Source organism: Anguilla anguilla, chromosome 9 (assembly GCF_013347855.1).
Source record: "Anguilla anguilla isolate fAngAng1 chromosome 9, fAngAng1.pri, whole genome shotgun sequence".
NCBI lineage: Eukaryota > Metazoa > Chordata > Actinopteri > Anguilliformes > Anguillidae > Anguilla > Anguilla anguilla.
In genome coordinates this window covers 37,443,268-37,460,610 of record NC_049209.1, presented here as the reverse complement: position 1 = coordinate 37,460,610, position 17,343 = coordinate 37,443,268, and the positions used below count along the sequence as shown (strand labels likewise).

Below are 17,343 nucleotides of genomic sequence, written 5' to 3'. Positions count from 1 at the left end.
GCTTGCTACATTTCTCTGGGGGGTAGCTTCAGTGTAGTGAAGCTTCATTTAATGTAGAGTAACTGGTAGCTTAGCTCACTACACTTTCCAAGTAGCTTGCCCAACACTGGCTATAGAGTCTCTGGTGGACTGAGCGGTTAGTGCTGTCACTGGATCATCATTGGTAGTGTTGTGTTAAGCTGAACCGGTCATGGTATGGTGATGACCGTCTCAAGCCTGCCTTCATGGCTGCATTGGCCCCTGCCTCTGTTTCCCTTAGCTATGCTGCCATAGCCTTACTCTGCCAGGGTTTTCCTTATCGCATGCAGGCACCTCTGTCTCTTCTGCTCTGCTTGCTAATCTACCATTTGAACCCCCTAACAATGTTTGTTTTTTTTCCCATCTTCCTCGGCTCTGGGCACCTGCCCGGAGCTCTAGCCTAAGTTTGCTAAGAACCCCCAACTGGCCCGGAGCTCCAGCCCTAGACCAGCTTGGCACCCCCACCTCCTGTCACTGTTGATTCAGCTGTAGCACCAAGCCTATCCCCCTGTCTGACCCTGCCACCCAATTGGTGTTCCTGCTCATCTCTCTACGTGACCGGAGTCACCCTTTGCTTGGACTTAATTAATACTGGATTGGCTGTTTATGTATTATAATTTATCTGTTTCCATGTAAGCCATTTCCATAACAAACCGGTGCCTGCCGCGGCAGATGGGTTCCCCCCCTCTGAGTCCAGTTCTGCTCAAGGTTTCTTCCTGTTATTAGTCAGGGAGTTTTTCCTTGCCACTGTTGCCCTAGGCTTACTCTTTGGGGGCCGGTTCTCTGTAAAGCTGCTTTGTGACAAAGCTACTTTGTTAAAAGCGCTATACAAATAAAAATTGATTGACTGATTGATTGATTGATTGAAACATTTTCTTAACCAATAATTTATTTTCTTTTTCACAAAAAAGGCATTTTTTGTTATATGAAAGAATGTTACAATAAAAGCTTTTCTATAAATTTGTCTGATTGAATTGGTGCTCATTGAAAAGTATAATGAAAGGCAGGATTCTTGTTTTTTTTTTGCCAGGGCACAAATAGGACAGAATCGATCGGTCCAGGATTTTCATATCGGTGCATCCCTGCCGTATTTGGCGCTTAGAAACCACAAACTGTTCTCGTGTATTGTCTACAAATAAAACAAGAACACTGAGTGTGTGGTTTCAACTCATAGTTCGGTTGCTGGCATCATGGTCACTAGGGGGATTGCACGAAGGGGTTAAATGAGTGTTACACCTGTCCCATGGCACAGTTACAACTTTCCCTGACACAAGGACAATTGTAACAAATGTATTCCTTGTTTTTACACAATAATTGTGGAATTACAGTGCTATGAAAAAAATGTGCCCCCTTTCCTGATTTCCCCTATTATTCCATATTTGTTCAGATCTTTAGACAATGTAATATTAGACAAAGGGAATTTGAACTCAAAACACATTTTAAATTTTATTTATTTCATGAAACAGTTATCAAACACCCATATCACCACCCATGCAAAAAATTAATTGCCCCTGTAAACTTAACTGGTTGCACCACCTTTAGTATAAACAGCGACAACCAACAAACTTTCCTATAATTTGATAGCCTTTCACATCGCTGTGAAAGAATTTTAACCCACTCTTCCTTGCAGAACTGCTTTAATACAGGCAAATCGGTAGGTTTTCAAGCATGAACTGTTCGTTTTCAGGTCCTGCCACAGAATCTCTACTGCGCTCAAGTCGGAACTTTGACTAGGCCACTCAAAATCTTTAATTTTTTTTATTTTATGCCTTTCAGATGTGAACTTACTTTTATGTTTTGGAACATTGTATTGCTGCATAACCCAGTTACACTTCAGCTCCAGCTCCTATACAGACAACGAGACATGATTAAGAATTTTCTGGTATAGAGCAGAATTCACGGTTCCATAAATAACGGTAAGCCGTCCAGGTCCCGAGGCAGCTCGCTTTCACAGTTAATAGGCACTGCCTGGACTAAAGACCTTAACTAAGGTGGAACTTAGCATACACTGTAACATTGGCCAACCACAAGAAACTGCAGCAAAACAAACATTTGCAAACAGCAAAAGGGTCATCTTTAGTTCACCAACCAGACGAGACAACGCCTGCACGTGGCAAAGGACTCCAACCAGTGCGACAACTATGCCGAACATGGAGTTCCGCAGCACCACCATTTTTACTCTGGTCGTTCATTTGACTAGCATCCCCTCCCTGCAGTCTCATCTCATCAACTACACCCCCCGCCCATGGACAATATTGTCTATCTGGCCATTCATAAAAATATTCTTTCACCACTCAAAAATCGTATTCCGTCATAGCAACAAGGTAAACCTGACAAAAGCCATAAGATATGCCAATACCAGACCTGCCAAACTTGGGAAAATATTCTGAGTACCACAATAGTCAGTGTAATGCTTAGTTCACATGCTTTCGCACCACTTCACTTTGCATACAAGTCTGCAAGAGAGACACACAGACAGAGACACACACACACACACACACACACACACACAAGCCTTTCTTCATAATTCAAGTTTTGACTGTTGAAGTGATCAGGCAAAATTGTATAATTTGACCTGATTCTAAAATATCACATCACTGCACTGGGCTATATTATGATATACTTGCAAGTCAAAAGTTTGAGTACACCTGCTTAAAAACCATTTTTTTCATGATTAATATTTCATTATATGATATGTGTGCTGATAACCATAAGTGAATTGCATTTAATTATTTAATAAAAATGGAAATAATTTATTTTGTATAATGTAACATATGTTTTCATTTTCAAGTATTTACAGAAACTTATGTTGTAATGTTAAAAAAAAAATTTTTAAAACGATGTTGCGATGTAAAACACTGTCAGTTATGAATAAAACCAAGTTTCTGTTCATGATTTCCATTTTTATTTAATTAAATCAGCTTATATAGGCACACATCATATAGGGCTAAGGAAAAAAAGTATTCAATTGAAAAATTATCTAGGAATGTAGGCCTTTGTAACTAGAGGTTTAGCTAAATTATTACATGAAGCTCCTTGGTGGCTAATGTCAAAATCATAAATGCACAATGTGCAAAATGCATGGTGAGGAAGTTTTGCGGAGGTAGGGCCATTGCTCCTGATATTTTGCTCCAACAGTGTGCACGATTCAAAGTTCGAACAGGGAGTCTCCGTGGTGTTTGAGTTACTGCAGGTAAATAATTCCATCAGTTATTCACACCGTAGCCGTCTCGTAACGAGGCTAAATTGTATGTGAGCTACTACTACGGCTAACTATATACACAAATTTATCTCATTAGGATATACCTCTTGAAATGCATCATCACGTAAAGTTACCGAACATGTTTTAACGTTTTATATGTTAACATTACGGTAACATTTTTGTGTTTGATTATTACTCTCCCACTTCTCATTTTACCTCAGCAATACAGCGTTACGCCTCGGTGGATAATAAAGTACCGCTGTGTATCAGTGGACTCTGAGTTAGTCAGGGAGGGGTTACAGAACCACAAGCACAAGGTCGCATCTGGTCCAATCCGAGGGATGTAGCTTAAATACCGAATAAATGTACGGTATTTGTTTTGCATTGATTTATTGTTTTCCGTAATTAAATTAGAATAATAATTTTTATTTGTTTTTTTGCGTAGTTTCAGTTGGCATTTCGTACATGCGTATTTTGATCAAGAATTGCGTGGTTGGTACACAAAATGCGTGCAGGTTGGCAGGTCTGCAATACAGCAGTGAAAATGCTGCTCACTGAAAAACAAGACAAAGTTTTCAAAAAATATACCATGTCATTCTACTGTCAAAATCTGAGACTAAATATTGAATAATTATACAACCTTACCATTAGTTTACGCGTAGAGACATCCCTTTTGAGACTGAGTGGTCACATATTGGACAGTCCGTTTGTGAAATATAAGCGCATTTGGGATGCCTGGGTACCTTCCAAAATAGCTGTGCGTAATACCACTTGTGTTGTTTACGGCGTTGTTGCCCTTTTTAGGACAGTCTGGCTTGATTGACAATTCATTTATTCAGTAGGTGAGAGTATAAGCTTTCTAACGATGTATAACATGTCTAATTTTGCTTTGGAATAGCGTTTTAAATCTCAGAGTAACTGAAAGTTTTCTCATCATTGCATTCACTTACGCATTCAGTTTGTGGTAGCAGTAAAAGACACTGCACCTGACAAAACACTGTGAACAATTTTTCGTAATTTCTTGGAAAATAATATTATTATTGAGGACTTCTGGGCATAGCTAAGCCATACATTAGCTGACAGACCTAGCTGACATCGTTTTCTGGAGTAAGAGAGTAAGTGGAGAACAGTATCACTGATTTACTGTCTCTGTCTACTGAACACAGATAAGATTTCATCATCGCTATGCAAGTATCACTGCTCAAAATATTTTGATTATACACGTTATTTTTGAAATTGAGTGTCTTTAAATAGGTTAGTGGTATTTTATAATGAGGATATTTCACACTGTAATGTAAGTGTTAGTGTAATAGTTTTTGTGATGCATGCAACAGTGATGACGTGAGAGTTGGAACACTAGGTTGAAAATTGTTTTCATGTCGTCCCATCCCCATACAAGAAAACATATGAGAATACAGAGTAGGGTTGGGCCGATGTAAAAATTTTCTAACCGGTTTGATATTAAGCCAAATTCCGGACCGGACCGGTAATACTGTATTTTACCACTAGGTGGCGCACGTGACTCAGCCGTTCCTGAGTGGAACGGTCACGACAATTTTGATCCAGGCTGCAAAAATGATCCGGATGAGGTAATGACATTATAAAATCATTGTGACATACTTAAAGTTTCGTTGCAGCGTCCGTTGCTATGCCGACGCTGCCAGCCTTGGTACATTCTTTGGCGATAAAGATTCTAAGACAACTCAGCAATTTCTCTGGTTTAATGGGTTATTTTCCAGCCTGAAATGTGATCGTATTAGTAAATGGCTACACATGTCATCTAACTTGCAAGTACTTGGCTATCTCCCTGGATATGATGTTTGTAAATGGTTTTAACAGAAAATAATAATAAATGTGATTTTATCCACGGAAATGGCTATACAAAAAGGCAAAATAAATGTTGTGGTCGCGATCGCCGTCGCACACAGCACTCATACGGCGGTATGCACTTATAGCTAGCTAGCCACCACTGCAGCATTTTCAGGAATATGGAAGCATGCAGCTGAAATCCTCTACAGTAAGCAACCTCACAGCGATCTCATCTACGATCAGTAGGCAGTGTTGTGCTTCACTTCGGGGGCTTATTCCGCTCTTACAGCTCGTTTCCAGCCCAAACCACTGCAAAGAGAGCATACTTTTTAAGTTTTCGTCAATGACATTTCCTTCTGATGTCTACGACGGTGATCGCGACCACAACATTTATTTTGCCTTTTTGTATTGCCATTTCCGTGGATAAAATCTAATTTATTATTATTTTCTGTTAAAACATTTAATTCATATCCAGGGAGATTTGCAAGTTAGATGACATGTGTAGCCTTTTACAAATACAATCGCATTTCAGGCTGGAAAATATCAAACCAGAGAAATTGCCAAGTTGTCTTAGAATTTTTATCGCCAAAGAATGTAGCAAGACTGGCTGCGTTGGCCTAGCAACGGACGCTGCAACAAAACTTTAAGTATGTCACAATGGGTATAACAACTGTTTTGGAATGTCATTGCGTCACCCGGATCATTTTTGCAGCCCAGATCAAAACTGGCGTGACAGAACATGATGAGAGCCCATGAATGAGAGTGTAGCGGCACCTCTTTCGTCGGCTTCAAATCCAAAATGTTGCCATATTGGCGTAGTTTTCGTTTAATTCTGCCATGTCTCGTCTCGTCACCCCAAAAAACACATGAACTTTCGAGTAAACAACACACTGTGTGCTGTGCGCAGCATCCCCGCCCCCCCCCCCCCCCACCTTTGATTGGTCTACTGAAATTTGATCTCCTTGTTTAGCACCGTCGGCACAGGTTGCTGATGTAGGCTACTTTTTAATTTGCCAGAACGTCTCATAATGACAAATGCCGGTTCAGTCGGTTCGCATAAAATCAAATCGGTTTAAGCTCATACACCAGACCGGACCGGCAAAACCGGAAACCGACCCAACCCTAGTACAGAGCAGTGTTTCCTGTGGAATTGATCTCTTGGTGTGGTGGTGGGTGTCCAAAAGGGGGGGGGGGGGGTGTAGCAAAGGCAAAAAAGTTTAAGACTATGAAAACATAACCTCTTGAGACTTCTTAAATGTTTTTTTTATATCTAAATCTATCTTATAGCTCTGACGAGCTCTTGATACAAGGAATAACAGTTTGCAAGAGCTAAAAAGTAGTTTTAGTTGTACTTTAAAACCATAAAAGGTTTGTTAACCCTTGTATTGTTTGTAAATATTGAAGCAAAATAGGCCTGTATTTTGAGTTGAGAACAATTAAAAGAGCACATTGTCCATCTAGAAGTTCTATCTTCAAGAATAGAGGACTATATAACCAAAATTGATACTCAAGAAAAGATACATATTGCACTTTAGTTACGCGGCCCCGAGCATGGGGCGACATAGCTCAGGAGGTAAGACCAATTGTCTGGCATCAATTGTAAAACGCTTTGGATAAAAGCGCTATATAAATGCAGTCCATTTACCATTTACCACTTTAAAAGGGACACTTCTGCTAAGTTAACTCAATTACCATGACAAAATAGTACTTAGTTAGAATGTTTTATCTTTTTATTTAACAATATAATTTGAGCTGGGTCCACATTCAAAGCCCTCTCTCTCTGTCTCTCTCACACTCAATGACAGTTTACATGCATTGTCCATGCAAAAAAAAGGAAAAAGTGAGAAAATGGTTTTAAAGATTCTGTTCTGTTACATTCTAATTCTACTGAGAAGCATGATACAAAGAATTTCCTAACTAACTTAGATGCTTGATTAATGTATTTTTTATTAGCTAGTTTTATCTGCATTCATTTCTGGACACTGCAGCAGCTTGTGAGACTGCTCCTCTCATTATAATCATAATCGTCATTAGAATGCAGCCCTCTTTGTCAGCTGTAGCAACTGTAGCCTAACTCAATTTTGCTAGCTCACTACATTCACAAAACCTTAAAAATAAACACTTTCCCTTTCGTTTTCATTGGAAAAAAATCACAATGTTATAGTATGGAAATGGAAGTAGTTGAATCACTCAAACATTTTAAATGCCCTAAAAAATATAGCCAATTTTTTTTTTTTATTTGCGCTGTTTTGGCGATTTGCCAACAATTTGTGGCCACGACATCCGACGGGCTTCTCCAGGTCACCATTTTAATCATATGTATTGTACCATTATAGCAGTAGCTCTAGATTTTTAAAAAAATGGTAGGCACGTAGCCTACATAGCTCAACTGGAACAGGTTCCGCTTCGGCTCAAACAAACACTGTTTATTTTCAGATAACGTTACATAAGCCGCGTTTCCACCAAAATTACCCGGAACTTTCAGTCCCAGGAACTACTTTACCAGGAACTAAAAGGTTCCTTCAGCCAATGGTTGTCTGCGTTTCCACCGGGGTCTAAAGTACCGCGAAGATTAGGCAAATTAGCCCACTGACGTATGAAAAAGCGACGTTGTCGTCGGTCCATCTGTCATATGATTTCTTCTGTAACCCCATACTACCACCGAAGTAGCCTACATTATTTTCTAATAACCGGGACAGCCCGGATGGGTTTATTCCACTTATATACAACGGGTTACCAACAATGACTATATATGGTTACTTTTGTATTTATTGATTTTCATATATCCTCTCAAACACATTCATTATGTTTTTATGCGAACATTCGCTTTCATGTCTTGACATCCGAAGCGACAGAATGCATTCACATTTATATGTATAACTGGCAACAACAGCAGAAAACATGCACACGTTGTAAACAATTTGCTGTTTGATTACTTTCTCGTCGTCAATTCCATATAGGCTAATCGCAAAATGACAAGAATAGAACGAAAACTCGGACTTGCGTGAAAATGTAAATTAGTAGTAGAACAGCCACCGTTTGCTTTCCTTCGAAGTTACTGCTAGCCGAGCAGCGAAGTGTGCCCTCCAGATGCGAACCATGCACCATAAATTAGTCCATAGTCTTCCTGGTCTTTTCGTGGAATTGAAGAATGGCAGTAAAATGGAGTAAAATTACGGCAGTCTGAAAAAGCTAAAGGGACGGTTACTAGAATTAACCTTTTATTTTACCCTGACAAAAAGTGCGGAAGGTGATTTCCAGTTTGCTTTTAGTGTATCACCAATGTTAATTACGCAGAACTACCGCATACCTCACGTAACTGTATCAAACGTTTTGAGTCAATTACAACGGGCTAACAAAGAAAATCCGGAAGAAAATATTCAGCAACCGAATTAATCCGTTTGAATGTTTTAGTACGTAATATGCTGTCCCAGCACGAATGCTTAGCATTTTATAAAACGAATACTAAAGCAAGAAAAGAGCAGAAGAGCACACGTTATAATTCCAAGACGTTGGCAGGCTATAACCAAAAGTAGGCTACTGCGCCGCATAACATACAAGTTTGATTTGAAGTTATTATGAAAATAAATTGGTTTGCGCCTGCTTATTTTTAAACATGGCGCCTGAAAACAAAAAACACAAAAAAATGCTGCGAGTACTCGACCAATCAGAAATGTTCAGCGCTGCAAGCTCCACCCAAAAGGTTCCTGTACTTTCGGAAAGTACTACCCCCCGAGCAGGAACCTTTTGGGGGTAAAATAAAGCCCCAGGAACTAAATTTAGACCCTAGTTCCTGCGGTGGAAACGCACTGAGTTCCTCAAAAGGTTCCTAGTTCCGGGGTATAGTTCCTGCGGTGGAAACGCGGCTATATTTATCACATTTATTTTTTACTTGTCCGATCAGACAATTGCATGAGGCATTCCACTTGCCCGAACAGAGAGGATCCGCCAGTCGTCATCACGGAATGATAGTTAACGCCAGTGCTTCAGATGGGCAGGAGCTGTCGGGACTTGTATAAAGCCGCGTTTCCACCAAAAGTACCCAGAACTTTTAGTCCCAGGAACTACTTTTCAAGGAACTAAAAGGTTCCTTCAGCCCATTGTTGTCTGCATTTCCACCGCGGTCTAAAGTCCCGCGAAGATTAGGCAAATTAGCCCAATGACGTATGAAAAAGCAACGTTGTCGTCGGTCCATCTGTCCTATGATTTCTTCTGTAACCCCATACTACCACCGAAGTAGCCTACATTATTTTCGAATAACCGGGACAGCCCGGAGGGGTTTATTCCACTTATATACAATGGGTTACCAACAATGACTATATATGGTTACTTTTGTATTTATTGATTTTTATCGATTTAATCACCTGGAATTGAAATATTCTTCCGCAGCCGTTTGGGCAAGCAAAACTGTCGTTGGTAGTTGAACTTGGACCGTTGTTATGCAACAAATAGGATATAACAGGCCAATAGTCAGATTGTAACTGTTCTATATATCCTCTCAAACACATTAATTATGTTTTTATGAGAACATTCACTTTCATGTCTTGACATCCAAGGCGACAGAATGCATTCACATTTACAATATAACTGGCAACAACAGCAGAAAACATGCACACGTTGTAAACAATTTGCTGTTTGATTACTTTCTCATCGTCAATTCCATACAGGCTAATCGCAAAATGACAAGAATAGAACGAAAACTCGGACTTGCGTGAAAATTTAAATTAGCAGTGGTACAGCCACCGTTTGCTTTCCTTCGAAGTTACTGCTAGCCGAGCAGCGAAGTGTGCCCTCCAGATGCGAACCATGCACCATAAATTAGTCCATAGTCTTCCTGGTCTTTTTGTGGAATTGAAGAATGGCAGAGTAAAATTACGGCAGTCTGGAAAAGCGAAAGGGACGATTACTAGAATTAACCTGTTATTTTACCCTGACAAAAAGTGCGGAAGGTGATTTCCAGTTTGCTTTTACTGTATCACCAATGTTAATTACGCAGAACTACCGCATACCTCACATAACTGTATCAAACATTTTGAGTCAATTACAACGGGCGAACAAAGAAAATCCGGAAGAAAATATTCAGTAACCAAATTAATCTGTTTGAATGTTTTGGTACGTAATATGCTGTCCCAGCACGAATGCTTAGCATTTTATAAAACGAATACTAAAGCAAGAAAGGAACAGAAGAGCACACGTTATAATTCCAAGACGTTGGCAGGCTATAACCAAAACTAGGCTATTGCGCCGCATAACATACAAGTTTGATTTGAAGTTATTATGAAAATAAATCGGTTTGCGGCTGCAGATTTTTAAACATGGCGGTTGAAATAAAACACTGCAAGTAGTCGACCAATCAGAAATTTTCAGCGCTTGGTTCCGGTACTTTTGGAAAGTACTACCCCCCGAGCAGGAACTTTTTTGGTGGTAAAATAAAGCCCCCGGAACTAAATTTAGACCCTAGTTCCTGCGGTCGAAACGCACTGAGTTCCTCAAAAGGTTCCTAGTTCCGGGGTAAACTTTCTGCAGTGGAAACGCGGCTTATGAGTACCGACTCTTCTTTTGATTACAAACATTAATTTATTTTAAACAGTATGTATTTTGAGGAGTAGGTACCGGCACTTATTTTGGTCCAATTAAAACACTGGTTAACACTGGTATTTTTGTAATATTTGAAGCGTCGTTACCTACCTTTTCCTTGTCTTTCGGTGAAAAAGAAAAAAAAATGACGCTTTGACAGACCGTGCGACATTCGCGCGCTGTAAGTCTTCCGACCACCTCAGAAAGGAGCAAGCACGGAGCACGCGGCCTAGGCTCTTTTTGAAAATAAATATGTGGACGCGACGGTATGGATTTGAAAGCGCATTTAGGCAGAAATATTTAGAAAGTTTAACATTTTACATTTATGAATTTAATATATAGACTATATACAGTATATATTTTTTTTTATTTAAATTTTAAAAAAAAAATTTTATTATGGTGTGGCGGAAACGTTGGTACAGAGTATAGAAATACATACAAGAGTTAATTATTACACATTTAGGTACTGTACCACATTGTGTGACAAACCAGTGACTCAAAAGTGTCTGACTACAGATATCTCAAGGTGTGTTTTCTACATCGTTTACGGCATTGCCTGTCACAGTCGCAACACCACAGCGCTGTTTAAATGAATTAATCATTTTTTAAAATTAAAACGAGAGCTTAGGAGCTTACTCTGAAGGGGATCGGCATGATTTTGGAAATATAGTCTCAGTGGATGCCGTTCAAATGAGTGAGCCCCTTTTTGAGGGGCGACATAGCTCAGGAGGTAAGACCGATTGTCTGGCAGTCGGAGGGTTGCCGGTTCAAACCCCGCCCTGGGCATGTCGAAGTGTCCTTGAGCAAGGCACCTAACCCCTAACTGCTCTGGCGAATGAGAGGCATCAATTGTAAAGCGCTTTGGATAAAAGCGCTATATAAATGCAGTCCATTTACCATTTACCATAAAGTACTTTTCTAGGGGACTGGTGTTGGGTTTCTGTTGTTGGCAGCCTGTTAGCTATACGGTGAATTGGGACGCCGTCATGTGTCGTAACGATTGTTTATATAATAAAGTGGCAGTGCTAAACAGTAGGCTAAACCTTGATCATAAAATTTTGAATATGGACAACCATAATCCAAATACGTTTCTTAAAGGGCTAGTTCACATTTTTAGACCAAGGTATGTTGAGCTACTCACCACAAATGGTGATAATTGGGGGGCTCAAGCTCTCCTAATTCATGTATGCACAGCCATCTGTTTGCCAATAGCTTTGTAACCCAAATAACACTGATATCATGGGGGCGGAGAATCACCACCTGACAGCTGTTTAACAAAGACACTATTATAAAAAGCAAACTTAAACACTTTATCATTACATTACTGGCATTTAGCAGACGCTCTTAAGAGCGACTTACACAACTTTTTTTTCTTCATCCATTTGTGCAGCTGGATATATACTGAAACAATGCAGGTTAAGTACCTTGCTCAAGGGTACAATGGCACCTACCTACCAGGGAATCGAACCTGTAACCTTTAGATTACCAGACCAGCTCCTTATCCATTATACTACACCACTGCCCCAATGTTTGTCATACGTTCAGTAGCTTGCATGAATACACATCTTGTAATGAAATGTGCCAGTATAGCACACAGAAAAAAAAATGTTGAGACTACTATCAGTATACAGTCATAGCCATGCATCACCCTAAAGATGACAGACCTGCTCACTGGCATTGCATAACACTGAGCTTTGGTGACTGAGCAACCCACCTTGAAATACGCTGACAAGACCTCTGATGGGGCATCACTGGCAGAAGCAAGGACAACCCTGAGCTGCTGAATGGAGTTCATGGCCGCTCTGCAGAGATTCAAACACCTTTTATTATGATTATATTTATGCATCTACTCCACATACGTTGAGCTCCAAATATGAGAAATAATACATGCTCAAAAATGGGATAACTGTATTATTTAATCGGAATACAATTGCTCAGAGAACACATTTGAAGATTTTTTCCCTCACAAAATCAGAATTATAGGCACCCCCAATTCAGACGACAAATTTTAGATGAGGTTCAAGCCTGTAGACTTAGCCAAAGCAAAACAATGTTTTGTTCTGTTACATTTGTTTTGACTGATTCTGAGATATGCTAGGGATCATCATCTTGCTGAATGATGAATTTGCAGCATTATTAGGAGTCAAAAGCAGTACACCCAAACTGCTGTGTCTGGGACTAATGCTTTTGACATATTAAATCAAGATCTTACTAATTTGTGAGTAAAGGTTTAATTCTTTTCACAACAGCTTGAAAATAGCTTTAGCATGCTGCTGCTATTTGAGACAGATGTGACCATTAGCCTGTCTGAACTGGAACATTGCAGTTATAAGAGACTGGAGTGACCGTTAGCCAGTCAGTACTGAAACCGTAGCGTTCAGGGTTTACCCCAGCGATCATGGTCAGCAACACGATGATCCAGTGCCTCCTCTAACATTAAAGGAAAAATGCGGAAATAGGCTGAAAGGAATTTTGGTTGATTTAATCTGCCACAGTATGTCTGGATGTTGACTTGAACTAGGATAAACTTGCAGGAGGTGTGAATGATCCAAGGGGGTTTGTTAATGGCCTACCAGAACCAAATAGGAGGCAAACAAACAAACACAACGAGGTGACGATGACCACTCGTATGCATGAATGCTTATTTGGGACAGACCTGCGAGGAATGTGGAAGTACAAAGGGGTGGTGTGAAAGACTATCTAAAGCCGCGTTTCCACCAAAAGTACCCGGAACTTTTAGTCCCAGGAACTACTTTTCAAGGAACTAAAAGGTTCCTTCAGCCCATTGTTGTCTGCATTTCCACCGCGGTCTAAAGTCCCGCGAAGATTAGGCAAATTAGTCCAGTGACTTAAGAAAAAGCGATGTTGTCGTCGGTCCATCTGTCGTATGATTTCTTCTATAACCCCACACTACCACCGAAGTAGCCTACATTATTTCCTAATAACCGGGACAGTCCGGAGGGGTTTATTCCACTTATATACAAAGGGTTACCAACAATGACTATATTATGGTTACTTTTGTATTTATTGATTTTTATCGATTTAATCACTTAAAATTGAAATATTCTTCCGCGGCCGTTTGGGCATATTTTACCATTGTCAAGCAAAGCTGTCGTTGATAACTGGACCGTTGTTATGCAACAAATAGGATATAACAGGCCAATAGTCAGATTGTAACTGTTTTATATATCCTCTCAAACACATTCATTATGTTTTTATGCGAACATTCACTTTCATGTCTTGACATCCGAGGCGACAGAATGCATTCACATTCCACAAATAACTGGCAACAACAGCAGAAAACATGCACATGTCGTAAACAATTTGCTGTTGAATTGATTACTTTCTCATCGTCAATTCCATATAAGCTAATCACAAAATGACAAGAATAGAACGAAAACTCGGACTTGCGTGAAAATTTAAATTAGCAGTGGTACAGCCACCATTTGCTTTCCTTCAAAGTTACTGCTAGCCGAGCAGCGAAGTGTGCCCTCCAGATGCGAACCATGCACCGTAAATTAGTCCATAGTCTTCCTGGTCTTTTTGTGGAATTGAAGAATGGCAGAGTAAAATTATGGCAGTCTGAAAAAGCTAAAGGGACGATTACTAGAATTAACCTGTTATTTTACCCTGACAAAAAGTGCGGAAGGTGATTTCCAGTTTGCTTTTACTGTATCACCAATGTAAATTACGCAGAACTACCGCATACCTCACATAACTGTATCAAATGTATTGAGTCAAGTATAACGGGCTAACAAAGAAAATCCTGAAAAATTTTCAGGCGCCATGTTTAAAAATATGCAGGCGCAAACCGATTTATTTTCACAATAACGGTAAAATATGCCCAAACGGCTGCAGAAGAATATTTCAATTCCAGGTGATTAAATCAATAAAAAATCAATAAATACAAAAGTAACCATATATAGTCATTGTTGGTAACCCGTTGTATATAAGTGGAATAAACCCCTCCGGGCTGTCCCGGTTATTAGAAAATAATGTAGGCTACTTCGGTGGTAGTATGGGGTTACAGAAGAAATCATATGACAGATGGACCGACGACAACGTCGCTTTTTCATACGTCAGTGGGTTAATTTGCCTAATCTTCACGGGACTTTAGACCGCGGTGGAAACGCAGACAACCATGGGCTGAAGGAACCTTTTAGTTCCTGGTAAAGTAGTTCCTAAACTAACTAAAAGTTACTTTTGGTGGAAACGCGGCTTATCAGAAGGGAGCAGACCTGCACACAGAGGTAACCATGACCCTTTTGGTTACCTGCCACCTCATTGGTATATTTTGTTCAGGGACAGAGGTATAAAGCAGGTGCCTGAACAACACTGCATTGTAATTGACCTGCCTTGCTTTTACCCAGTATGTTTCATACTGTAAAGAGACTATATGTGCTTTGTTAATAAAATAGTTTTACCCCCAAATTTTGAAACTTCAAGTTTTACTTTACGAAGGGCCAAATTCCTACAAGGCACTTGCTATTTAAAAAAAAAAAAAAAAAACAGGCGCACAATTAAATTAACGTGCAACAACAACCTGCCATCTTTTAAAAATAATGAGGGAGTTGTAACTCCCCCTATCCCTCCCATAAATTACGCCCTTGGGCGTGGTGGATTGCATCAAACAGAGGCAGCCACTGGCTGCTAGTTTGCACTTCCCTAAATTCCATGAGGATCTTACAGCAATATCTTGGCCTATCCAAATTTGGAGCAACAAATTGGCAGGGTGCGATCATAATTGAGCAGTGTTTTGTTTTACTCAATTCCTACCACAGACATTTATCAGGTGACCGAGGAAATGGTCACCTGATAAAAGGTCACCCTGGGCTTGGAATTGGTTCCAAGCCCAAGGTAAAAAAGGGCTGAGCTCACCTGACAGGGGTCTGAGGGGGGATGACAACAGGCTCGTCTCCCAACTGGTTTTTCTTGGGGGTTCTCTCCAGCTGTGCACTGAAAAAGGGGGAAGACTGCAGTCACACCACAAGGAACCAAACACAATGACCTGTCGATCAGAGAGACGCACTAGCAACAATAGCACTGAGTAAAACACAAAGTTTATTCATACATTCACTAAAATCAATAACAGAATTCCTTCATTTCACAGGTACAGTTTTCTTCACAATGCAATTCATTGAAAGTTCTCAGGGATCCCACATACCAAGCAGGTACTGCTGGGATCCTGCTTTTGAATGATGATGGAGGTGAGAAAAAGCAAGAGGATGAAGATATGTATGCAACTGTATGAGTGGGTGTACAAGCGTGTCCACATGGATGATTGTCACATGGCTTCTGGGTCATGTAAACAAAATGTATTTTGTAAAAAATGTCTAAATGTTGTAACTGACTCTACATTTTAACTAGTAAAGGGGATGTGATGTAATGTACAGTATGCATGACTAATTTCCCGTTGGACAAATAAAACTCTCCTTTCTTAAAACAGTACAGGGCAGTACACTAGAAAAGTACTCACAAGTCTATAGTGCTCATTTGAAGTGTCTCATCATGATCCAAGAACAGCCTAGCATCAAAGTCTTTGCTTTTGAGGTAAAGTTCTTCATATTGACTGGAAAGCTCAGAGACCTGAAAGACAAGATGAAAATGTCCAGCCATAATGCTCATTCAAGTAGCTCATCATTAGAAAGAAAAATAAAATACACCTTGGTATAAAATGGCTGTAACAATACTGCACACACACCAAGACAGCTTGTACTCTGTAGAACATACTAAAGTCTCATCTACCTAGTGGTTTTTGAATCATTTTTCCAGAATAAATCCTAAATGTTAATTTTCTGTATCACCTGGAAAAACTATTCACCACGTCCTCACAATTGAACAGAACTAAAGCAAAATCTTTGGCTATGTGGAAATGTTTAACAGGTGTTTAAAGGGCAGGTTAAGAAATTAACCGAGATGAGGTATGTATGTATCACAGGACATTGATCTTTTTTTCCTCACAAAGGCCATGCATAAAGAACTATTAATTTAATGTATGTAGGGAAAAAAAGAAAATATGAACATAACATCAACAGAATAAAGCAAATATAAGCCTATATTTTAAAAAGTATGTTCTGACTACAAGCATTCTTTTTGTTGGCAAGTCATTGTATAAGCAGGATAATGAATGAGGTGTTGAACATAATGCATTTTAAATGCCCTGCAGTGAAGGAAATTGCTGAGGCAAAATTACTACTTCCACGTCGAGCATTCAAACTGCATAATTCCATCCCACTTATGCAATGGTTCATCAATCAATTAATCAATCAATCAATCAAATTTTATTTGTATAGCGTATTTTATAGCAGTTGTCACAATACGCTTTACAGACAACCCTGGCCTAAACCCCTACAGGAGCAAGCCTAAGGTAACAGTGACAAGGAAAAACTCAATGGCAGATGGTAAGAAACCTCAGAAGGAACCAGGGTCAAGGGGGAAACAAACCCATCCTCCTCTGGCCGGCTCAGGGTGCTGACTGGTGACCAACATGTCAGTCAGTTTAAAAAGCATCATTGTAATCAAAACTTTTCAACATTTCAATTCAAAACCTGCAATTCCATTGCAATGGAAACGTTACTTAAAGTAATAATCTCAAAGATTTTCATTAAAATAAACGTCTGTTAAGTCACTATCTATCGCCAAATTAGGTAAGACAATGGTAACTGAGCCTAATATTAGTCTATATTCATTCATATTATTACTATTATTATAATTTATGATTAAAGAACTGGGTGTCT

The 17,343-nt window shown here is 39.6% G+C and overlaps 1 protein-coding gene across 2 annotated transcripts in view; it reads right to left on the bottom strand.

Moving 5' to 3' along the window:
* The window catches only part of rb1 (retinoblastoma 1), a 199,872-nt gene that overhangs the window by 70,260 nt on the left and 112,269 nt on the right, over positions 1-17,343 (bottom strand). For both annotated transcript variants that reach the window (XM_035432080.1, XM_035432081.1), the window contains exons 10-12: positions 16,083-16,192; positions 15,485-15,562; positions 12,321-12,408 (exon numbers count right to left, since the gene is read on the bottom strand). In XM_035432080.1, the coding sequence (XP_035287971.1) occupies positions 12,321-12,408; positions 15,485-15,562; positions 16,083-16,192 (276 nt within the window). The remainder of the gene's footprint in view (positions 1-12,320; positions 12,409-15,484; positions 15,563-16,082; positions 16,193-17,343) is intronic.